This window comes from Aplidium turbinatum, chromosome 3 (genome assembly GCF_918807975.1).
Source record: "Aplidium turbinatum chromosome 3, kaAplTurb1.1, whole genome shotgun sequence".
NCBI classification, from domain to species: domain Eukaryota; kingdom Metazoa; phylum Chordata; class Ascidiacea; order Aplousobranchia; family Polyclinidae; genus Aplidium; species Aplidium turbinatum.
The window spans coordinates 7,975,254-7,997,595 of record NC_137474.1 but is presented as its reverse complement, the minus strand read 5'-3'; the positions used below and the strand labels follow the sequence as shown (position 1 = coordinate 7,997,595).

Sequence of the window (22,342 nt, the reverse complement as noted above, 5' to 3'; positions counted from 1 at the left end):
GGCCACAAACTTCATCACAGTTTAGAGGCCGGAGGTTTTTTGCGTCATGATATTTGAATAGCTCCTTAGCTCATCCAGTTGAAACGATTAAGCAAGAGCCCGCTCAACAGAGGTAATCGGTACACTGCACCAGTGCTCCTCTACCTTAAAGCAATCGCTTGGTATATCCTTGGGACTAGAGGGTATGCGAAAACTAAACTGACAGAGCTGATGGGATTTTCGCTTCAACCTGGTTACAAAAGATTTATTCAAATGAAGTAATAGCACAATCCAAATAATTACGAGTATAGCATTTGAAAATTGTAGGCTATGAATGACGCACACGGCTTAAGATTTTAAATATTTTGCATCTTTATCACCGAATGAGGAGGTTTAATTCCTTGCCAGACAACAAACCAACCGTTTTTCACATTGATTCAACGTCTGCAAACGTTGACTCAATGCAAAAAAAAACGATTGATTTGCTGTCTGGGTTGCTTTTACCACAGGCGAAACATGGCGATTCAAACTGATGATTATTTTACTACTAGAAAACTAGTGTTTTCTAGTAGTAACTAACTACTAGAAAACACTAGAAAAATCTAAAAATCTAGTTTTAAATGTTTACTGTAAAAATTCTAGTAAAAAATCTTTACTAGAAAAATCTAAAAATCAAACCTTCTACCACAGGATCAATACAATCATTTAGGAACTTCAGAATACGACACGACGAAGAGTTTATGATACAACAAAGAAAAATGACTTGACAAATCATGTAATACGGAGATTATAAATCAAAAAGACCCCTTTACCCTTCCAAAGTAACATAACAACGTGAAATTTTGTCCTGCACGTTCAACAATATAGTGAAAAATAAGCAAAGGATCATTTCGTTATTATGAATTACGTGAGCGAAATCGTGCCAAAGGACACGTGCGTCAGACGAAGTCTGTCGCTCAAAATATCGTTTACCTAAGATTTGTCTACCTTTTTGACATTTAAAAGCTCTGGCATTGAACGCAAGCATATGCAAATGCTTTTCAGGATTAAATCCACTCAATGTACAATTGTAAGTGATTTTCCTCCAAAGACAACACGTAAAAGCAAGTATTTTTACATAAATTCGATGCCCAGCAACGTGTTGTTTATGTAAAAATATCCAACTTGCAAACGCGGTTAGACGGAAGCACTCTACAGTCGTCGTAATTATGCTATGAACCATGATACGAATTAAGTCCAAAGAGCGAAGTTAGAGCCGTGAATGTCCGCTGGCGAATTCTCATTAGTTTTTGCTTTCTAGTTTAGCTTTAAGTTCGTTAGCTACATTTCTTTGCTTGTTCATGTCAGATAAAGGAATGATGGATCTGAAATAATGGAAAAAAAAACAATTAAAATTGAAGTTTGTTTATTTCAACGCCTAAAACATAGAGTTGAGATTTCCCAAACGCACTAAAGAAATGCCACTGGTATGATTTTACATTAATTTGAAAGGATTGAACTTCAAACTGCATCAGAAATTTCAGCGTCAAGGATTACAAAGCAAAGATCCAACCATTCTTTCTAAACTTATTATAATCACGCTTGCGTACTCCCAGTCCCACTTATGCCATAAATAAAGCACTCAGCTTAGACTATTAACTACAACCTTTGTTAATCAACGCCATTGAATAGTGTTGAAAACTCATGCAAGTGACCAAGCAGTAATTCCAGACCTTGTTAATCATTTAGTGTCGTCATCGTGACGTCACCGCAGCGATAAGTGACAATTCATGGTGTCATTGGCCGTTCGAAAACTGTTCGGGAGCGAGCAGTAAAGATCAGAATCACGAAGACTGGGAGAGGAAAAGAATAATAAACCGGAAAAAGTAGATTAGAAAGTAGAGAAATGTATGATAGAGAGTAGTTGTCAACAATATTGGCATTCATGCAATACAGACAGAAATTGTTGCTTTTTTAACATCGATTCCATTCGGCTTTGAAACGATGTTAAAATAACAGCCTTAGGTCCCTAGACTCGCAGAGACTGTATCATGGCCATTGTGGTCACACAAGCCATGCGTTAGTATGTTTGACCAACCGACTCACCGAAGATCATTGACGATGTCCATGGTTTTTCCGAAGTAAATCTCGTTCAAAGTATTCCTCATTTTGTTTTCCATCTCTTCGACAAGGCGTCCGATGTTGGCAATGTGTGAGTTTCCTTCATTTAAAGGAGAGTCTTTCTCCACCTGAGAAAAACTGAATTCATTAGAAGTTATACTATGATTACCCCAGATCTTAGCCCAAAGTTTTACCTATAAGTTTGACTAACCGACTTGTTTGCTGTCTGGGTACCATGATGACCCAAATCTGGTAACATTTGTCATACACAGTAGCATAATATTCTATTTTAAGACACGCAGGCGGGACCTGTACGCGACATATTTCCAAATGCTTTGTTGTGCTTACAAATGAGCGTGTGTGAATTAGCGGCAACCTAACAGGAAGTAAATGGCATTGTGTTCTAACAAAAGGCTAACACAATGCAATAAACAGTTACTCACGAAACAAGAAGTGCAGTTGAGAAATGCATGACAAAAAATATGATACATTTTTCGAATGACAAGCAGGTAACAATTTTCATGTTTTGATTAGCCGATTCACCCTTATTGGGATCATCACAAAGTTCTTATTCTAATAGAATTCTTTTGTTATGTTTATAGAATCTTTTGTTTTACGGTATGCACTGTGTGTTTTAAGTGACATTCATTCAACCTCAATCACAGAATGACAATTCTGCCAGAAGCAGTAGACAGATTACCGTGACAAGTCACACAAGCCGATGCAAGTCTATAATTTGTTGTCATACGACTAAGCAGACCATAGAGCCACGCAGTGTGACTCAACCGTTGTCCACGAACTTTATCAGGTACAAGCTGGCAAGACATCACGAAGCTGGTTTCCTTTACGTTTACAGCACAATGCGGGTAGGATTGTTGGTAAACCCAGCAAGAAAAAATCAATGTAATAATGTGTGCAGGTTTTATGGGTCTCGCGGCAGGTTTGTATCAAAACGATCACTTGTTAATGTCGAGGTGATATCATTGCTTTTGCTAAAACAGCAAATCGGTTTTGTAGCAAATGCGACTTCGGTCTTCACAGACAGGTGTCATCTGATGCAAAGCGTGAACGAATTCGATTTAAAGCGGCTCCATGTTTGGAGCAGCTTGTGGTATCCATTCTATATACGCGCCTTGAAAGAAATTTACGCTGGATCAGCATTTACAAAGTGTTCTTTGCAGGTAAATTGGTTAATCCTGACCCTTTGTGGGAATTTTCCTGAAAGAGGAAAATTCAGACGGACAATACAACACTGAACGCACAGAGAAAAAGCACCTTAAAAACTTTGCCACATCTACGTTTGAAACGTTTCCACTGAGCAAGCAAAATTTTGTTTTGTACCCAGCTTGCAAAATCGATCTTTTTTATATCAAGGCAACGTTTACAAACGTTGAATCAACGTAAAGGAAACCAATTTTTTTTAAATTAGATACAGCAGTGAATAGCTGAATTTGAGAATTGTTTATTATTTATCTCCTTTTACCTGTCTGGTGAGGCTTCCACCCAGATTCATTGTCCCAGAGGCGGCTTTGTTGGTTTGCAGCCAGAGCATAACAGTGGATGTCAATTTGTAGTGGGCGTTGCGACCGCCTGACTTTTCCTACACAGTGCAGTTTAAGTGGTGACGTTTAGGAAGAATAAACTGGCACAGACGATACATGTTAGGCATAGCATTGCATGTTACTGATCATTGTGATCAATAAAATCTGTCCTTTCGAAACCACATGCTGAATGGATTAAGTTTTTGAAAAGTAAAAATTCAGAAAAAATGTTAATTCGGCAAGTCGTTGCAACTTGCAAGTGCACTGCACAGTTGATGCAACAAAAAGTTACGTTAAACATACAAGAAATTTGCCAAAGCTTACCTGGACTTCGATGACGTGAATTGAGTCCCAGCATCCCTTTATTTTGGTGGAGGAGTCACCAGCCTTTTTGATGAGGATCGCTCCAGCAAAACCGTGGTCGAGATCCCATAAATACACTGATGATATACCACCCTCGTAGTACCTTTCAAGTACAACATAATACATATAGAAAGGAGAGGGTTTGAAAATGCGAACGTTAACAAATACTTGTATATAGCTAAAAGATAGTTAAAAAACAAAGATTTAAGGCCATTGCCAAATTTTTCTTTAAAGCACTTTTAGGAATATCAATATATGTTTCAAGCACTGTATGTGCTCCAAAATAGTTTCCACACCTTGTTTGGTGTTTTTCAAAACTGTCATTTTCTAATATATAAGTTGGCAGTTTAACACTAATGTCACATAAGAGGATAAAGTAAAGCAAAAAAGGGAACGTATTATATTTGAATAGGCCCTCTAGTTTTCACAAAACATGTCTTAATTGAGTAATTTAACACAGAGACATAAATACTACCAAGATTTTGCTCAAAGTAAATATTAAACTCTGACACTTCACTCACATTTCTCGATAAGAATCAAAGGCGGCGTTGGCACTGACTTCCAAATCACGTAATCGGTCAGATGGCTTTGCCCCATCTCCCAGGGGTGGATCGTATGTATTACTCCAAGGTGATCTTTAAAATAATATCAAAAAATCATCAACGTAAAAATAGTCGTGACAAAGCTAAATGTGATTAAGAGTTAGAACAATGAACATACATCATACGTGCGGTGCAATACTACATAGCATACTTTATAACCAAGGGTTAACTAATTACACTACACCTTGGTTATGCTTTAAGGGCATAAGCAGTTTTAATCGAAGAAGTAAATTGTAACAGTAGACTAGTAGAGCCAACGACAAAAGAAAAATACCAGCACAAGCTGCCAATAAAAAGAACATTCAAACCATACCATAAAACCATATACACACCATACTGTAGTTCAAGGATGGATCCAAGAGGCGGTGCGCACCCAAAAAAAAATCAAAATGCTGCAAAGTGTTCTATTTATTGTCTAAACTCTAACTACTTTATTGTCATTGATAACAATACCATTTATGGCAGTCATGCGATAAGGTTACTTCTAATGCATCTTGTTATGAAAGTTTTTGGTCACAACACCTTCACGATCGTCATGTGGTAAGGATGCATCTTAGATAATTATTAATGTATCTTGTTATCAAAGACTTCTCTGTTAATGGGACAAAATGTGCCTATTCAATAGGGCAAAAAAATTCGCAATGCGTTGTTATGTGCTGACACACTGTATCAATGTATCATGTCTATATTTCTTGGTGATTCCCCAATTGTATTCATTTCAAGAATATCCCCATTAAATCTAAAATCCGCGTGCTGTACTAAAATAATAACTTGGGTGTATTTTCTTTTTCTAAAAAAAAGACATGAAATAATTCATGCATAAATTCATGATATTTAGTTGTGTTTGTGTAATAGATGGCTTCTTCATTAAGGCACTCTACTAATTGAATTGGATGATAATGTGCTACAGCATAAAACTCAGAAATATCAAGTGACACATTTCATCAAAGCATCAACTTGAAATCTGCACTTAATTGCATGGCCATGTTGATCTTTTTTGGCCCATTTAACTAATATTTAGTTTTTTTTTTACAAACTGCTATTATTTTAATAAACTAATGGTATTAAGATCTACTGGTTTTACTTTTTATATATTTTGATAGATCATAGTATTTTATATCAGCATGTAACGAATTGATGCTGTGTAGATTATGGAATGTTTACCAATGGAAATAATCATGTGTTTTGTACTGCTCATGTTTTTAAACTTTAGAATATTTCCCAAAATTTTATCACGTTCTTGAATTTTGTTATACCATAAGTGTTTTTTATTCATGCTTGTTTTTAAGACTTGATTTTTCATGCACACTTTCTCCGTTTTCAGGTCTTTATTAATATTAGACAAAAACATGTGTATTAACAACATAAATGCTAATCAGTATGCCAAATACAGAAGAGACACATTTTGACAGTGCCACACTGTGGGACCTCCTTGAATGAAAATAGATTTCAGCAGCACCTCCCAAAAATTAGAGACTGGATCCATCCCTGATGTAGTTTCCTATATAGTTTTGGTATGAAAATTGTGCATGTTACTATCGCATAGAAATTTATAACAAACTTTATTATCCTTCGGAAAATTATTATGGAGTCTGGAAAGATAATTCATTAATACAAATGTGACTTACATTGAAAACTCAGTCACATGATTACAATCAGTGTTGGGCGCAATAACTCATTTTTCAGTTAAGCGATAACGATAATCGATAAACGAAAAATGCCTAAAGCGATAACGATAAATGATAAATCAAAAAAAAGTTAAGCGATAACGATAAGCGATAAATTATCACCGATAATGTCCGATAACGATAATTTTTTTTCTTGATTAGCGCTGCCCCATCTCATGCAGCACGAACTGTTTTCATCAACATGACGAAAAATCGAACATAATATACTGTAAAGGGACAAAACTTTTTGTAAGTTATGCAATTATGCATGAATAGAATCACAACAGCGGCAGTAGGTATCAAATCTTCACCTTCTTGATCCAGAATCAAACCACTGAGGTAACCGCCGTGCTTATAATTATACCCTCAGATACCAGTTGGATGCTTTTATCAATTGAGTTACACCGCCGCTTACGTGCAGTAGGAAAAATAATTAAATCAAATAAAAATACCATAAAAAATTCCAAACTTTGTATTTTGCTTTCTACGCAAATTGCTTGAAAATTTATCAGTAATCTTAAGCGTTATTAGTAGTAAAAATGTGCATAGTGTGAAATCCATCCAGCTTGTCAAATTAGTCGTGTTTGTTTAAGAACAATAACATAATTATCGTAATTTACTGATAATTTCAGATATTTTTTTTTGTTTTCTTTGTGAACACCATCATTAAAGCAATGGCAGAACGCTGAGTTGTTGAGATAAGAATTACAATATAGGCACTGTATTAGTGGGAATAAAAATATTTGATTGAGGTAGGCTAGGTCGCATAAGTAAATGAGAAAGGTTATACTGTATTTAGCATAATTTTACCACGCAACTCGATGCGCCTATTGTCAGGCAAAAACTACTACAAGATGCAAAAAATGTGATGTCGGTCTGCATGTCAAATGCTTCAAGCAATATCATATTCCGCAATGACTTGTTTCAGTGATATTGTGTTACTTTGCTAATTTTCATCTTCATATTTTTTGAACTTTTATTTTAATAAAATGCTCGATGACAATAATGACATGACAAGACATGAACAAGACATTTCCCATTCATCACTTTGAGCGATAAGTAAAATGTAATAACGTTTAAGCATTACGCACAAGAAACTTGTGAAATTTGATAACGGATTTGCCTAGCGTCTTATATATAGGACGGTTTTTTTCTCAAAAAGTACAAACACAATTAGGAAAAAAATAATTGTGATATGTTCTTTAGGTCATAATTATGCAATATTTAAATTTTCCAAAATTTTATTTAAGTACTTTCACTTTCGGCACAAATGGGTTAACTTTTTAAGTTAAATGGCACTTACGAATTTGGTTATTATTTTTGGATTAAAATTATATCGCCAAGCTAGAAAAAAATCGATCTTATAGTCTATAACCGAACTTGTGTTGTTATTGTGTGTGAATTTTGTCTTTTAAACTGAGTTTGTGACGTAACCGCACGTCTCAAGGCAAGTTCTTGCAATTTTAGATAATCTACTCATCTAAAGATTTAATGCGCTTAAAACAGTAAGTTTCAGGTTTTGATGAGGGATTTTATTTTTTTATGACAATTACTAAAAACTAACACTTCCAACAAAAAAAGAAAACACAAGAATAAAATAGTTGATCGTGAGGTGGCGCGAAAGACCATGTTTCCGATGTAAAAGCGGCCTCGTATTACGACACTTTCACAAACCACTTGCCAATTTCTTTCGCTTCGCTTCAAAGAAATCTGTACTGTCTGTGCGCTTACATAATTGTAAAATTCACTCACGATTGCCGATTGCAGCAAAACAACAAGAGACTTGTTGCATGCATTTCATTGCATTGCAATTTGCAACTCTAAAAATTATTGTGTTGTCAGGGTCCTCGCTGCAGGGGGGCGTGCCCCTTCTCTTGACAACGACCTGTGCACATACACTTTAGGCACTGAAGAAAAACTGGTTTTAATTTTAGTTTCATTAACTAGGTGGCTAGTAAAAATATTACTTTTCATGGTCTTTCCACGTGTGTTGATCCGAAATAAAATTTATCGGTGATTAATTATCGACGATAATCAAATATTGCCTTTGGCGATAACGATAAATGATAACTGAAAAAATAATTGAGCGATAACGATAAGCGATAAAAATTTATCGCCGATAATTATCGCCGATAATGCCCATCACTGATTACAATGGAAGCAATTATAAATTTTAATAATATACACCTACCTGTATGAATCACCATCTCTGTTATAATCACATAACAAGTAATCTTTTCCTGTTTGTTTGTCTCTTAACACTCTTAAAGGCTGATCAACAGAAGCTAGCAACTCTTCACATAGATCAGGAACCAGATCGATCAAATCGGATAAATTTTTTTCTACTTTTTGAGGAGGAAGTCTTCTCATCAGGTCGAGTGCACTGTCTAACTGCTTGTCCTGTTTAAAAATAAAAGTTTGGTCAATCGCAATGAAAACAAAGAAATAGAACAAGAATATTAAATATTGAACTGTTTGGCTTAAAAAAAAACAGTCCAGGTTTAAGTCCAGGGTTGTCAGATTGGAATAATTGATTCCAGATCTGGAATCAAAACGAACTGTCTAGTAGAGAAAAAAAATGTCTGGAATCTGGAATAATTTTTAGAAGCAAATTGGGATTATTTAGACAAGTCTAGATTGTTTGGGTAATTGTCTTTTTTTCATTGCATTTAGTAGCTGCAACGCGTGCGCGTAATTTTCTGCCCTAGTTCCGTCTCTTTCTTTGAAACTTTGTTGCTGAATTGCACGCTCTCTGGCGCGAAAGCCTGTCTGTGAGAAGTGTGACGCAACCTAGTTAGCTGACAGGACCTTCCGCACACTTAACACTGGGTTATATTTCCATGTAGTATGTTAAGTTCACTTTTAATCTGTTATGTTTTTAGGTTGTTACAGAATACAGTACCGTAGTTATTGTTAAGTACCGGTACGGTATTTATTGATTTTCATATTTTGTTGCATCGAAGAAGTTAGATAAGAAGTTAAAAAATCCAAGCGTATGTGAAGTTTATTGTAGGAAGAATATGGCTCTACGCAGTGGCGTATCCTGGTGGGTTGAGCAAGGGATTGAAGGAAAGCAATAAAACTCATGGGGGGTAAGAACGTTTCGAAGACACGCGTATTCTAGGGTGCACGGTCGATTGGTCGACAGACATTTGGTCGACAGGACAATTGGTCGACAAGACAGTTGGTCGACAGGACGTTAGGTCGACGACGATTCATTTTAGGGTTAGGGTTAGGGTTAGAGTTAGAGTTAGGTTAGGGTTAAGGTTAGTTAACAAACCCTAACCCTAAAATGAATCGTTCTGTCGACGTAACGTCCTGTCGACCAACTGTCTTGTCGACCAATTGTCTGTCGACCAATTGTCCTGTCGACCAACTGACCGGGTACCGTATTCTAGGGGGTCCGAGGGCATGCCCCCTGAAAATTTTTGCAAAATTACACTCAAATAATGAATTATAGTGCTTTCTGGAAACACTTTTAGGGTAGGCTAATATTTGTATGTACGGTATGATATTTTTTAGCAGATGTACAGCGATTAACTTATCAAAGGTAGCTCTTACACAAACAGGCAAAAACTGGGCAGGGCTTTTCAGCAGGAGGCAACCCTACAACTACGTACATTTTTCAAGAATTCTAATGATATAATATAAAGAAAAAAAACAGTTGCTCTTTCACTTGCTGTGTTCATTTGTTAGCATACATCGTTTACACTGCCGACCATTTGACAAACTTTTTCAACAAGCACGCAGGCACAAATATAAAATTGGGGTGAACAAAGGCTACAAAACTTGATAAAAAATGTGCTGGCATCATCTTATCGTAGGGATATTTTCATTTCAACATGAAGATTCTCACCATTACTTATTGTAAGTTATATCATATTTACAACATACACTGCGTATTTAATGGTATTTTGTTTTAGACTTAAAATGAAATGTCTAGAATAAATTTAGAATAATTTAGAATCAAACTGACATGCAATCTGGAAGGGAAGGCTACAACTAATCTGACAACCCTGTTTAAGTCTGGTGATGAGACTTAGTGAACGTGAAAGAAGCTGAGCTTTATGTACCACTTCCGTTCAAGCACATTATTATGTGACTTGCCAAGACACAGCAGCATACACTTGATCAGTATCAAACTGATGCCCATTTGAGCATACCAGATGAATCCTCTTTTTGCTTGGTTAACCAACCTTATATAAACTAAACTATTTCTCACAAAAGTAAACATAATTTACTTACATTCATGGTGACGGTGTTTACACAGTTAGCAGAAAACCTAATTTATTAGTCTGAAAAATATAAATGTATATGCAGCATGAGGTACAAAGCTGAAATGGGCCAAATGAGTAAAAACAGTTGTTTAACAAAGATCTGCTTTTATTAGAGATTTTGTTTGAATTTCATCTTTTTCCACTTCAAAGAACGAGTATTACATAAAAAAAAAACCTTAGGCTTACAAGCTACCCCATTCAACTGAACAGACAGGTATAAAAGTACGTGCACTGCCGGAGTGCCGGTTTTAGTTGAAGTGAACCACTCTCAATAATCAAAAATACCAAAAGATTTTCAAAAGTCTTTTACGATAGCTCAGTTGGTTAGCGTGTGACTTCGTGAACGCAGAAGCTTCAATATCAAGTGGCGAAATGGCGGTGGTTTGGCTCTCGAGGTGTGCGCTTGAGTAACTCATTCTAAGGACCGCTCTTCATTTAGCGCATCTAATGGATGGAATAACTCCCCGGCAACAACATTCCAACAATCGAAAAACTTCACTCTGTCAATCTCGGTAACCGGCCCTGCGCCAAAAGCCTCTACAAGCATGCAAAACTACCAGGAATAACCTATTCAAGGCTTTGTCAGTGTAAGGATAAAAATTCCAAAACCAAGATAGTAGTTTTCAATGTTGCTGGTTAATCTCTTCTGTATCACAGAACAAATGTTTATAGAAAATTCCAAATGGCTAAACCAGAATGACACAATCAATATTGCATCATGCTTGAATGCTGCATGGCCGTTATGACTACTTATCCCAAATACCACAATGGCATAATGACTTTGAGCCAAATGATGCAAGATTAGATTATTTGTTGTTGGTAGTTCTTGAGGTCACGCTACTCTGAGATATTGCTTGTAAACAGCACCAAGGCAGGAAAATTAATCTCTAACTCTTGTATCATTTGAGATAAAGTCATGATGACTTACAGTGGATTTTTACAATACCATGAGAGCAAACGATTAATTAATTATTAATGATAAAGGTGCATCCAAATTCAATCAAAAATATAACTTTTGTTAGAAATAGAAAAAACAAATTGAAATATTTTGAACAAACATGCATCAGCCTGTAAACATTATACAGGGTGATCAAACTAAGTGTAGACAAATATTTATTGAAATAACAGTACATCCAAACAGAAAAAAATTTACACATATTAAGAAAAGTATAAATAAACAAAACATAATCTTATTTTTCAATATATCCTCCCTTTGCCTACACCAAACGCCTTAGTCTGTTGTGCACTTGACTGCATGAGGCAGGTATAGTGTTTGATGATATTCTTTCCCAACGTCTATCTATGTTGGCCCATCTAAATTTTTAATTTCTTATTATCTTAGACAGCTTTATTGCTATTTATTCATTTGTCTCAATTAGCTAATTATAATTATTGATGAATTTAGGGGTGGCTGCTTCCTGCTTGACTTGAAGACCTTGAATGGTCACGTTGCAGCCTCCCGTTGCTGTGATGCTACTGTATTACCTTTTTTTTATAATTGTGATGTTTTTAACAGTTTTACTGTAGGCCTAGTGGCCTACATTGTGTTTTGACTTATCGCACATCTTTTTGCAGCAGCCAATAAACATCTACCTATCAGTGTCTATTTTATTAAAGCTGAAATTGTGTTTTTCATTTAATAAACAAATCTGTGGCTATTGAAAATGTGCTAGTTCTGAAACAATTACAGGTGCTAGCCTATGTTGTTTTAAGGAAGCCTTGACCTTGAAACCAGCTGCAAACTGAAGCATTAGAAACAAAACCTATATGAACGTTTAAAACAAAGCATTTTTTGATTTCATTACGAACAAAAACACGTATTTGTTATTTTCAGGTCAAACTGCATCATTATCAACCTTTGAGCACAGGCTAAAACGCCGTCGCCAGCCAAGCCCAACAAATCTGTGTTACTTCCTTTCAGAACTTGCTGTGAACATTGGAAGATTACGTCATAGTCGCTTGATCATCAACGAAAATTGAAAAGGGTCGCGTTTAAACACAATGATCATAAGTTAACTTAAACAAATATAGTTTGGGGAAAAACGTATCAATAAAAACATGCAAATATGCATATTTCAACTTTACAATTCAATGTTGGTTAACGCGTGACTTCGTGAATGGAAAAGCTGAACAACTGGCGCTGGTTCGACTCTCCAGGTGTGCGCTTTAGCAACGCACCTTTAGGACTGCTCTTCATTTAGCGGCATCTAAAGGATGGAATAATTCCCAGGCAACAACACTTCAACAATCGAAAAAACTTCACTCTGTCAATCTTGGTAACCGGGCCTGCATCAGTGATTCAAAGCCTCTATTTAGGCTACTAGTCCTATGCGAAACTGCCAGGGTCAAGCTCTTAAAGAAGCTTTCTCAGCCCGAAGATAAAGATTCCATCAATTTATTTATGATAATCGAACACAAAGAGGCAGTACTAAATGGCATCAGAAACGAGTAGAATTGAAGTCAAGGAAAATGGGGTAAGTAGGAAAAAGTTCACACAAAAATTCAGATATAGAGAGGTAGGTTATGTAAGATTAGGCTACAACAAAATTTAAAAAAGCAGAGCCATAGCAGAGCTTTAGCATAAAATTCGTCTTGTCAAACCATATAGGCACACGAAGTCCAGGAACAAAATAAAATTGAACATATTTAAGTTTATTACAATGATTTACAGAAGTAAAAAAAAACTAAATTAATATTTAACCATTGTAGGCCTATTTTGTTTAGATGTAAAAGCAGAGCCACTATAGGCCTATACAGGCTATATAGTGAGTAGTGACTCTGGTAAAAGTACTGTATGTCATTCCTGAAGAAGACTTCTTGTGATGTCGAAGACGTTCGAAATTTGTTTTCATGTAGTTTCTTTTTTCGATTTCTGTAAATTATTGTAATAAATTTAAGAAAGTAATATTCCAAAATATGTTTAGCACGACAAAAACTAAAGTGAGAAATATTAATTTAATCATAGTAGTTTGGAAAACCGACTGAGAGTTTATCTCATTGAGAAAGAATCGCCATTGAGAAAGAATCGCTGATTGAACTTTCCTGCGATACCACATTGATGTTCAAGCATAAAGACTTGCCATTGTCACAATTTTGGATTGGCCTACGCTTAAAAACGAATATCCTGAGCGCAGTGACAAAGCAATGAAATTACTGCTGATTTTTTTGTACAACTTACCTATCTGAGAAAAGCTTTTCATCGATCGTTATCTCTCATCAAGACCAAACAGAGAAATCGTGTGGAAGTTCACGCTCTACTTCGGCTTGCAGAAATTTCATTAGAACCGCGTTTAACACGTATGATATCAAACAGACAGCAACATACTTCTCATTAAATTGAATTTTTCATACTTCTTTTGAATTGCACATTTTTGTCGTAATTACATTTTGGGTTGATTTTGTAAGTCCACCGGTCCGCAAAATTTGTTTTGAAATTTTACCGGTCCGCAAACTGAAAAGTTTGAGAACCACTGGTCTAGACTATTTTATTTGGTACCGGTAGCCTACTGTTAAAAGATGGTCTAATGAAATGATGAAATCGTTGTTGTGCGAATTAAATTTCGATACCAATTATGTTGAAAATTGTTTAGTTCAGTTTTTATTTTTTCTGACCATCGCAACAAAAAACAATATATGTCAAACATCGCAGAGAGTTGAATGGTATTTCAGAGGAGGATTGAATTCGCCGACAAACCTAAATAAACTAAACCATTAATCTCCCATCGGGTTGGTATAACGCGGAATGTCACAAATGGTTTCTACGAGTTCTCATTATACGCAGTGCTGTATTCGAGGGTATACGGCAGTATACGCAGTATGCTCTCTGCTTTTTCGAGCAATTATAGTAGGCTATGCCCTCTGGTTTTCCAAAAATAAATAATTTTGTACCTCTCGTCCAATTTTGATGTTGATAATTCATGTTCTGGTAGAATAAAGATTATTATTTTGCAAGTTGTGTGTTATTTATCATTTTGGCAAATCTGACAGTATACCCTGTGCTTTTTTACGAATACAGCACTGATTATACGTCGTCGTCGTTTGTGCACAAAACTTGATTGTTGTAGGTACTTGTGTCATCAACGTTTTCACAAAAAAACATTATAAGATCTAATAAAATATTCGTATACTTTCTTTTTTGTTTTGTTTCATATAATCTAATAAAATATTCATGTTATTTCTTTAAAAATAAATTTGATGTTAAGTTCTGCAGGCTATAACTAAAACTACTTTAAAATACTGTTTTTTGATTAACCCCGCAATATTTTTAAAAAAGCAAAGCAAAAACGTTTTGTCGACCCTGATTGGTTACTATGGAAAAGTGGTACCCAAGCTTCACTGCAAGCAATGAAGTAAGTGAGTGGTAGGCTACTGTGACTGTGTGACACCCTATCTTAGTTGCTTTTTTTGTTGCAGTGTGTCTAAACATGAATTAAAATGAAGTATTTTCCATACTGCATTATTTTTTGATTTGATATCAAGAATTATGAATTAAAAAAGGTAGGCCAGTGTTGTTACAACAATTAGTTAATCTAAGAAAACTTGTGGAAGATTGATCTTTTTTTCTAATGATTAATTGATTGGAAGAAGTTTTCAAAATGGCACTTGATAGTTTACGCCCAACTGGTACTGGAATGGAAGCACCTCAGCGAATTCATTCTCGAATGACTGGAAAACTTTATAAAAGTAAGCCACCGTCTATTGAATGTTTTCTTTGCTAAAATGTTTAAAACAGTCTGTAATCTTAGTGCAGGGGTGGGCAATTAATGTAGCTTTGCAGTCACTTTATAAAGGCTGCATTTTGACAAGGGCCATGTATAAAATTGAAAACAATAATGAAACACAGAAAAAGTTTCATCAGAAATGATCTTATCAAATACTGTACACTTTATTGGCTGTGGCTATATTTACACCATATACGGTAGTGTAATAATAGCCTCAATAGTGTTGCCAGGTATGGAATTCTGCCCTTATTTGAGAAAAGTTTAAAGCTGTTGAAAGCAAAAACTTGTATTTTGGAAATTTTTTAGTCTTGGGCTTAGATCAAAACCCTATTCTTATTCCTAACTCTAACCCTTACCGTAACCCTTCCTAACTTTAATCCTAACTCTGGCAACACATGATTGTAGCCATGGCATTTAGTGTGGAAAAATAGCCACTTCCTTATTTATTACAAACAGATTATTGTTAAGCTGATAATTAAGTTGGAGAATGTTTCAGATTTGAATGCTTTTCTTGAATCTTTAGGTCACTGAAAACTCAGCCAACCTTGTGGCAAACTATATAAAAGGTCAGATAAAGTCTGCAGGCTTCTTATTGCTCATCCCTACCATAATTTTTTTATTTAAATTAGAGTGCACCACATCATGGAGCGTCGGTTTAGCAGCCTAGCCAAGACTAGGGGTTAGCAATCTTTTGAGCATTGCAAATCGCTTTAAGTTCAAGATAAAGTTATTTCTTGAATCGTTTGTCACAGTGCCACAGATTAATGAAGCAACAAATGTTGGTTGAGTGCAAATTTAATACAAGCGCCAACAAAATGTTTACAAAAGGATATGTATTTTTTATTTTTGTGATGATGCGTGGTTTCTTACCTCTAGGCTAGACTACGTCTTTTAATTACACGGTCAAAAATTAGTGTAACCATTCTATGGACTATGTTGTATATGTAGCCTATGTGTTTTAAAACAATGAAAACTACTAATACTACAAAAAGTGCTCAATGCTAAGCAAAAAGGCAAAGCAGAGCGAATTAAATCAAATATAGTTGTTGCTATATTTGATTTAGCCTACATGTTGTATATGTGTAAAAAATTCTATTATTTTTGTTTGTTTGAAAATAGACATAAATAGGCTACTGCACTTCTTACCTCTTTTTCTATTTTTAATATATGTCACATTTGTCTTATATTACAAAAGTAGTAGTGTCTAATAATACTTTTCTGGTTCTGTGAACCAACCCTTGACATTATCAGTAGTCAGACTGACAATGCTGTGATGACAAAACCGATTTATGATTAAAAAATGAGGCTGGTAAACTATTTGTTGCGTGAGTAACAAGGCTTATACTAAAAGTAGCAGGCCTAGTGATTATAGTTACTGCAAAATATCACCATAACCTCTGGTGGTATAATTCAAAGCTCACTTGAGCTTATGACTACAACTGGTTTTTAGAATGCATAATCACTGGTAGCGCAAACAAACAGTTTTTCCATTAGAGCTACATAGCCTATATCATATGCAGGTTGCAGGCATACCATTTTATCCATTTGCAAACATTCCATTTACATTCATTCATCCTCAATGACACGGATTACAGAGGTTGAGACTTCAGCATCTACTTCATTACGTATTCCATTTTTTGATATATATAATCATGCCCAGATTCCATTTTGCTGATCAAAAATAGACTTCAACATAATATATTAAACTGAACATAAACTATAAACTACGACAATAATTAATATATTATGTTAAATGCCGTGTGGTTTTTTGGTTTTATCTGTTTATGGTTGAAAAAAGTCACCTCTTTACCAAAATTGTAAAAATAGACTTATCACCAGCGAAGATAGGGAAATTGTTTACAGTTGATTACATTTTTCCCTATAATTGGCAATTGCATGTAGAAAATGCACATTGAACCATTATCGTAGGAATTTTTAATAGTAGATGTGACCGGTTGCATTGTTAATGTAACAATTCACCTGCAAACTTGCTGAAAAAGCATTGTATTGTTGTACATTATGATTTTAAGACACTCTACTGTCAATATTTATTCGATAACTTACAGTACAGTTGAACTGTAACTGTATACCACACCACAACTGCATAGATTGTAGATGCATGAACTAATGGTTTTTTAAAAAATTTGCTGCTAGTTGTTAAACAAATAGGTTATGTCTGTGATGACTACTGATTATTATATACAGTAATATATTATATAAACGTTGTTTTTGTATGCTTAGAACATGGAATCATCGCTGCATCTGCTTCAATCCCAAGTAAATATCAAACTATCATCACTGACAATTCCGATCAGAAAGGATTCAATAGCCAAGCGAAAAGGTTTTCAGATGACTATTTGATGGTATGTCAAACAGCATCGAACTAGAATTCTCAGAATGTCACAAATTGCTGTAGCAGTTTTATTTGCTTGGATTTGTTCAAGTGTTCGCTACTGGTTGTTAAAGCTTTTGTGTTCTTAATACTCTCTATTAACAATATGCATTGCAACAAACTGAGAACTTTTTATGCAATCTGATATCACTTTTGTTATTGCTCATACAATATTTGCAGGTTTCCAAAGTTGTTGTTTTTAACTTTAGTTGCAGCTTTTTTATAGACTGAACTACCAGGACCTGGAAATTATCAATGTATACACCAAGAAATAGAAAAGCAATCTACTTCATTTTCAAAGAAAGGCACTGGAAGCTTCGCTTCCAAGGTAATTGTGTTTTTAATAGTAACCGTGTGGTAAAGAGAGTAATCGTTTCTTTGAATGTCGCGTACTGTAAAAGATAAAATCTTTTATGACTCAAATTAACAAATGGGTTACTTTTTAATCACAAAACGAAGAGCCCAAGATGTAACTGAACTCATGTTCACTAAACTAAACTCATGTTCTCAAACTCATGTTCAGCAAACGTTTCAAAACTATGCTGTCTTCACTCTTCACCCAGCGCTCCGGTTCTCCAGTGCTATAATTGCCATAAACATTTATAGCGCTGAAGATGAAGACAGTAAAATAGTTTATAGTTTCAAATATGACATTGTCTTCATCTTCAGTGCTATAAATATTTATAGCACTTATCTACGGTGCCTTTTCAATGCATTTATAGCACCGAAGATGAAGACAGTATAGTTTTCGAAACGTTAGCTGAACACAGGTATAAAGTCTACATTTTGGGCTCTTCGTTTTTTTATAGATTAACCTGGTGTTCAAACCATTTTGCTCTTGGGTTACTTATTATTCAGTGCACCTACCAAGATGATTTCAAATAGAGAACATAAATATGTTAGTCACTTTATTGCCCTGAATTTCGATTAATATAAAACTTAGTACTTGTCTTAGGCTGGTCGGATGCGAAAATCTCAAAGTGTCCCTACTCCCGGAGCGGCATCATATAATCTTCCATCACTCCTAACTACCAGGAAAGAATTTAATCGCGCCACTACCACCAGTTGTTTTCACAAGCCTATTGCAGTCAACACAGACTATTTGTCAGAAACTCTAAAAAGAACTCCTGCTCCAAACCTTTATAAAGTAAGTTTACCTGATAATATGATCACTTTATAATAAACTATAAAAGTTGTTTGATTTGATGAAATTTACCGCTTTCACTTATCACAGTTTTAAAGCCATCCAATTGTCTAGACAAGTTAAAAAACTAGTGCGATTTTTGTATGTTTTCAGTTTTAAGTTTCACTACCTTTTTTGGGGTGGAGCAGTTTGTCTCATCCTTTTAATTTCAATTGGTCTGTATTCGATTTCGATTTTGAGCGGAGGGCTGTATCGTTTTTATCTCCAAATTTTTTGTCAGGTTTCAAATGTGAATTCTGGTAAAAATACCCTTGTATCTGCCCGATCAGCGTTTAAATCCACAACGAAGCGTCAAGGAGTATCAGTTGGAGGGACAAGAATCCCTTCTCCAAGTAATGTTTTTCAACTTTAGCATTAGATTAGAAATTAGGCTATCATCATCTAAATTCTTTTTTTTTTTTCACTAATGGGGTGGCCGATTTATTCCTTGCAGCGATTGTCTTCATTAGTATTTTGCGTCTCGTTTTGTCCATCACACCTTCTTTCTTCGGTCCGACCTGGTCTGCCTCATTACTCACCTGTTCTATCCATTTTCTTTTTAGAGGTCCTTCTTTTTACCTTTAAAGTCAACCCCTTTTGCAGAAAACTTCTTACTTTCCTCCTTCCTTAACACATGCTCATACCATCTTACTCCATTTGCCCAAGGTTGTAAGTTGGTCTACAATCTCCCTTATCTCTAGCATATCCTTCAGCTCTTTAGTCCTTTTCTACATCTTCGTTTTTACCTTTCACATTGCTCTCACAATTGCCCTTTCAGTTCTTCTCAAATTGTCAGTTTACTCTCTTTTGGTATGTACGACGTACGTATTTATGTGAATTATATGAAATATTTTTTGGGGTTTTATAACTTTTATTGAATAATGGTCGTTGGTTGGTGGTTCCACTGCCTTAAACCAGTGGTTTCTAACCTTTTTGTGGTCACACGGCCTTTTCAAAGATCTATCAAGTTTACGACTCACATGCTTCTAAGTCACCGATGAAATCTTTGCCAAATTATTTATAGCTTATAAGATGAATTTTAGTATCCCAGTAGCGCATCCAAGGAGCATTAAAACAAAAAAAAAAAACAATATTTCTTCGTTTTTATAAAATTTTCTCTCGTTTCGCTTGATTAATTGCATGTCATTTTCCTAAATGGCATCATAAGGCACGCTTGTTTTTAACAGTGAAAATAAAGATTAGAAATTTTTTCATGTTCTCAAAACTGAGAAAATAATGCAGTATTCCGAATAGGCTCAACACATTTCTCACTCAACTAGTTATCGATTAGATTAACCTATTCCCGTGAGAGTTATGAGATGAAACGTGCCCTTGTGTACTACAGGGAAGGTGAAGTCACTTCGAGCGGATTTTCAAAAATTTGCTGAAAGACTATACAACCCTGTACAAGATTATAGTCTACAGTAACACAATACTTCGTCAAGGAAGAGATTGTTGAAATTCTTCTGTGGTCATGGCAAAATTGATTTGAAACTTAGCTTCAATTTTAAACCAAACTTTGTAACTCAAACTTCTACAAAAATCTAGTTTTAAATACAAAAATTGCACAAAAACTTGTTAACATTTTATAGATGGTGGGCAAGCCCCCTAGGCCCCCTACCAAGCGTTTCCTTCTTTAGTGCTTAAATTTTATATTGCACATTTTATTTTCAAATTTTTAATTTCTTGAGCTCCCAAAAACTGTAGACTCGTTGCTGTGGTCTGCCTGCCGTGTTTTTTCAGCATTCGCAGATCTTCCTGCTAAGAACGCTTTTCACAATAGTTCAATAGGTCCTATAAACTTTTCGGACGAGCTGTTATAAAATGTAGTGCCAAAAATGCTTGATTTGTATTAACCGTTTTACGTTGCACTCAGGCCATTACAACGTTCCAATTAGTCAACCCATAGCTAAGGGTCCAACTTCGAGCTTCACTTCTGCAACAAAACGAGACATTTTGGGAAAAGGACGAGATTTTCCGGGTCCAGGCACTTACAAACCATTCGAAGCCGTTCCTCAGCCCAACAAGCAACTGTTACCGTAAGTTGTATTCCAGTGCATTGTAATGAATACTCATGCTCACAACTGTGTGCTTTAGATGAGCTTCTCAAAGGCACATGCTTAACTAATGGGCATTGCAACTCAAATAAGAAATAAGGGCTACACAATAACTCAAGTTCATAATTTTGTTACTGTTGCCAAATCAGGTCAATTTATGTAATTTTGTGTTTTCCTTGATCAAATAGTGTGGTATTTTGATTTTGTTTGTAAACTGGTTTAAATGATGTATACTTTCCAAAAAATAACTTTTGCAATCATAACAGCACAAAAGTAAAAAAGACAATTCTTATTTATCCAGCCGCAAGCATTATCTCTGCATCAGCGCCCCAGCGATGGCCCTTCCTGCCCCCTTGCCAAACCCAGGCCCAGGGACATACGAAGTTGTGGATTATGACGGTCCCCCGAAACATTATATGTCGTCGGGGGTATTTGTATCCAACACATCTAGATGGGCGTCTGACCCTTTACCTTCTAAAGACAATCCTGGTCCTTCCAGTTATCGCCCTGAGAGGATTGGGCGACAAAGTTTTATTTACAATGCTCAAAATCGTTGGATTTAATTTTTTTTTAAAGTTTAATGGAGGTTGTCATTTAAGTGTTCAGAATGTTTACTTCTTGTTCTGAGCTGAAAAGAAATAGTCGGTTTACGTTGCTTACTCGTTCACATGTCTTGTCAATCAGGCTGTCAACTCTAATTAACTTCCCAACACCACTCTGCCAGTAACCTAGTCGGAAATATTTTTACCACGGCGTTTTTGTCTGGGCAACGTTAGAAGAAAAGCGAATCTTTTTCTTTGCTTTTCAAAACAGCCTTGGTTTTGAAAATTGGTAGTAAAAGCGTTGGACTTTCTTTGATTGTTGATTTATTGCGGTTTTGCAGCACAATATTTTTCTTATACTGTACATGTGAACTTGTTGTATGTCAGTGATCACATTTCGTTAGGGTCTCATCCAATAGGTTTGTATTTTTAAATGCAACATTAACAGCTTGTCAGCTTTACCTGATTGAGTGCATGAGTTATGATTGCACGTTGGATAGTTTTTGCAGTAGCATTGATAGGGGGGTCCAAGGGGTGCTTTTGGACCCAGGCCTGGGAGGAAATTGGTGGCTCTAACCTTTTCAAGGGGCCTGGGAATTTGAAGAAGCCACTCGTCACCTCCGAGATAACGTGTTATCTCGATGGTGACGAGCCACTTCGCATTCTTTGAATGTAGTGCGTTTTTCTTAAAATTGTCTTGATTTGGGGTCCAAGGATTTAGGCTAATTTGTACCGGGCCCAAATTCCCCTTTTGACGGCCCTGGGTCTGACTTTTTTTTGGTTAAAGTTACGACTATTCTTTTGGTGGCATTTATCGAAATGGTTAAGTGTCATATGCGTTATGAGCACTTATAGATGAGCTACAGCATTGTAATATTGCATCAGTGATCACAAACGATCCCAATACAATTTCAGTTC

At 35.6% G+C, this 22,342-nt stretch overlaps 2 protein-coding genes across 2 annotated transcripts; one reads left to right on the top strand and one right to left on the bottom strand.

The window, feature by feature from the left end:
• Positions 1-229: 229 nt before the first annotated feature.
• On the bottom strand, positions 230-10,549 carry LOC145766259 (F-actin-capping protein subunit beta-like). Its single transcript, XM_082577934.1, has 7 exons — positions 10,498-10,549; positions 8,444-8,652; positions 4,505-4,618; positions 3,945-4,086; positions 3,563-3,679; positions 2,065-2,207; positions 230-1,343 (listed from the first exon to the last, which is right to left on the bottom strand). Exons 1-7 carry the CDS (start codon positions 10,501-10,503, stop codon positions 1,262-1,264), a joined length of 813 nt encoding a protein of 270 aa, XP_082434060.1. The 5' UTR covers positions 10,504-10,549; the 3' UTR covers positions 230-1,261.
• A 4,337-nt stretch (positions 10,550-14,886) lies between these two features.
• Positions 14,887-22,342, top strand: LOC145766991 (O(6)-methylguanine-induced apoptosis 2-like). The gene is made up of 7 exons (XM_082578717.1): positions 14,887-15,212; positions 17,492-17,613; positions 17,869-17,970; positions 18,598-18,789; positions 19,067-19,178; positions 20,702-20,864; positions 21,184-22,342. Exons 1-7 carry the CDS (start codon positions 15,125-15,127, stop codon positions 21,443-21,445), a joined length of 1,041 nt encoding a protein of 346 aa, XP_082434843.1. The 5' UTR covers positions 14,887-15,124; the 3' UTR covers positions 21,446-22,342.

Bases quoted from the DNA above. Each gene is read 5' to 3' on its own strand.
- LOC145766259 (XM_082577934.1), bottom strand. The intron at 4,087-4,504 runs GTGAGTGAAGTG...TGTACTTGAAAG, and splicing joins TTTGATTCTTATCGAGAAAT to GTACTACGAGGGTGGTATAT. The intron at 1,344-2,064 runs GTGAGTCGGTTG...CCATTATTTCAG, and splicing joins GACATCGTCAATGATCTTCG to ATCCATCATTCCTTTATCTG.
- LOC145766991 (XM_082578717.1), top strand. From the start codon at position 15,125: ATGGCACTTGATAGTTTACGCCCAACTGGTACTGGAATGGAAGCACCT. The intron at 17,971-18,597 runs GTAATTGTGTTT...TACTTGTCTTAG, and splicing joins CTGGAAGCTTCGCTTCCAAG to GCTGGTCGGATGCGAAAATC. The intron at 19,179-20,701 runs GTAATGTTTTTC...CGTTGCACTCAG, and splicing joins GACAAGAATCCCTTCTCCAA to GCCATTACAACGTTCCAATT.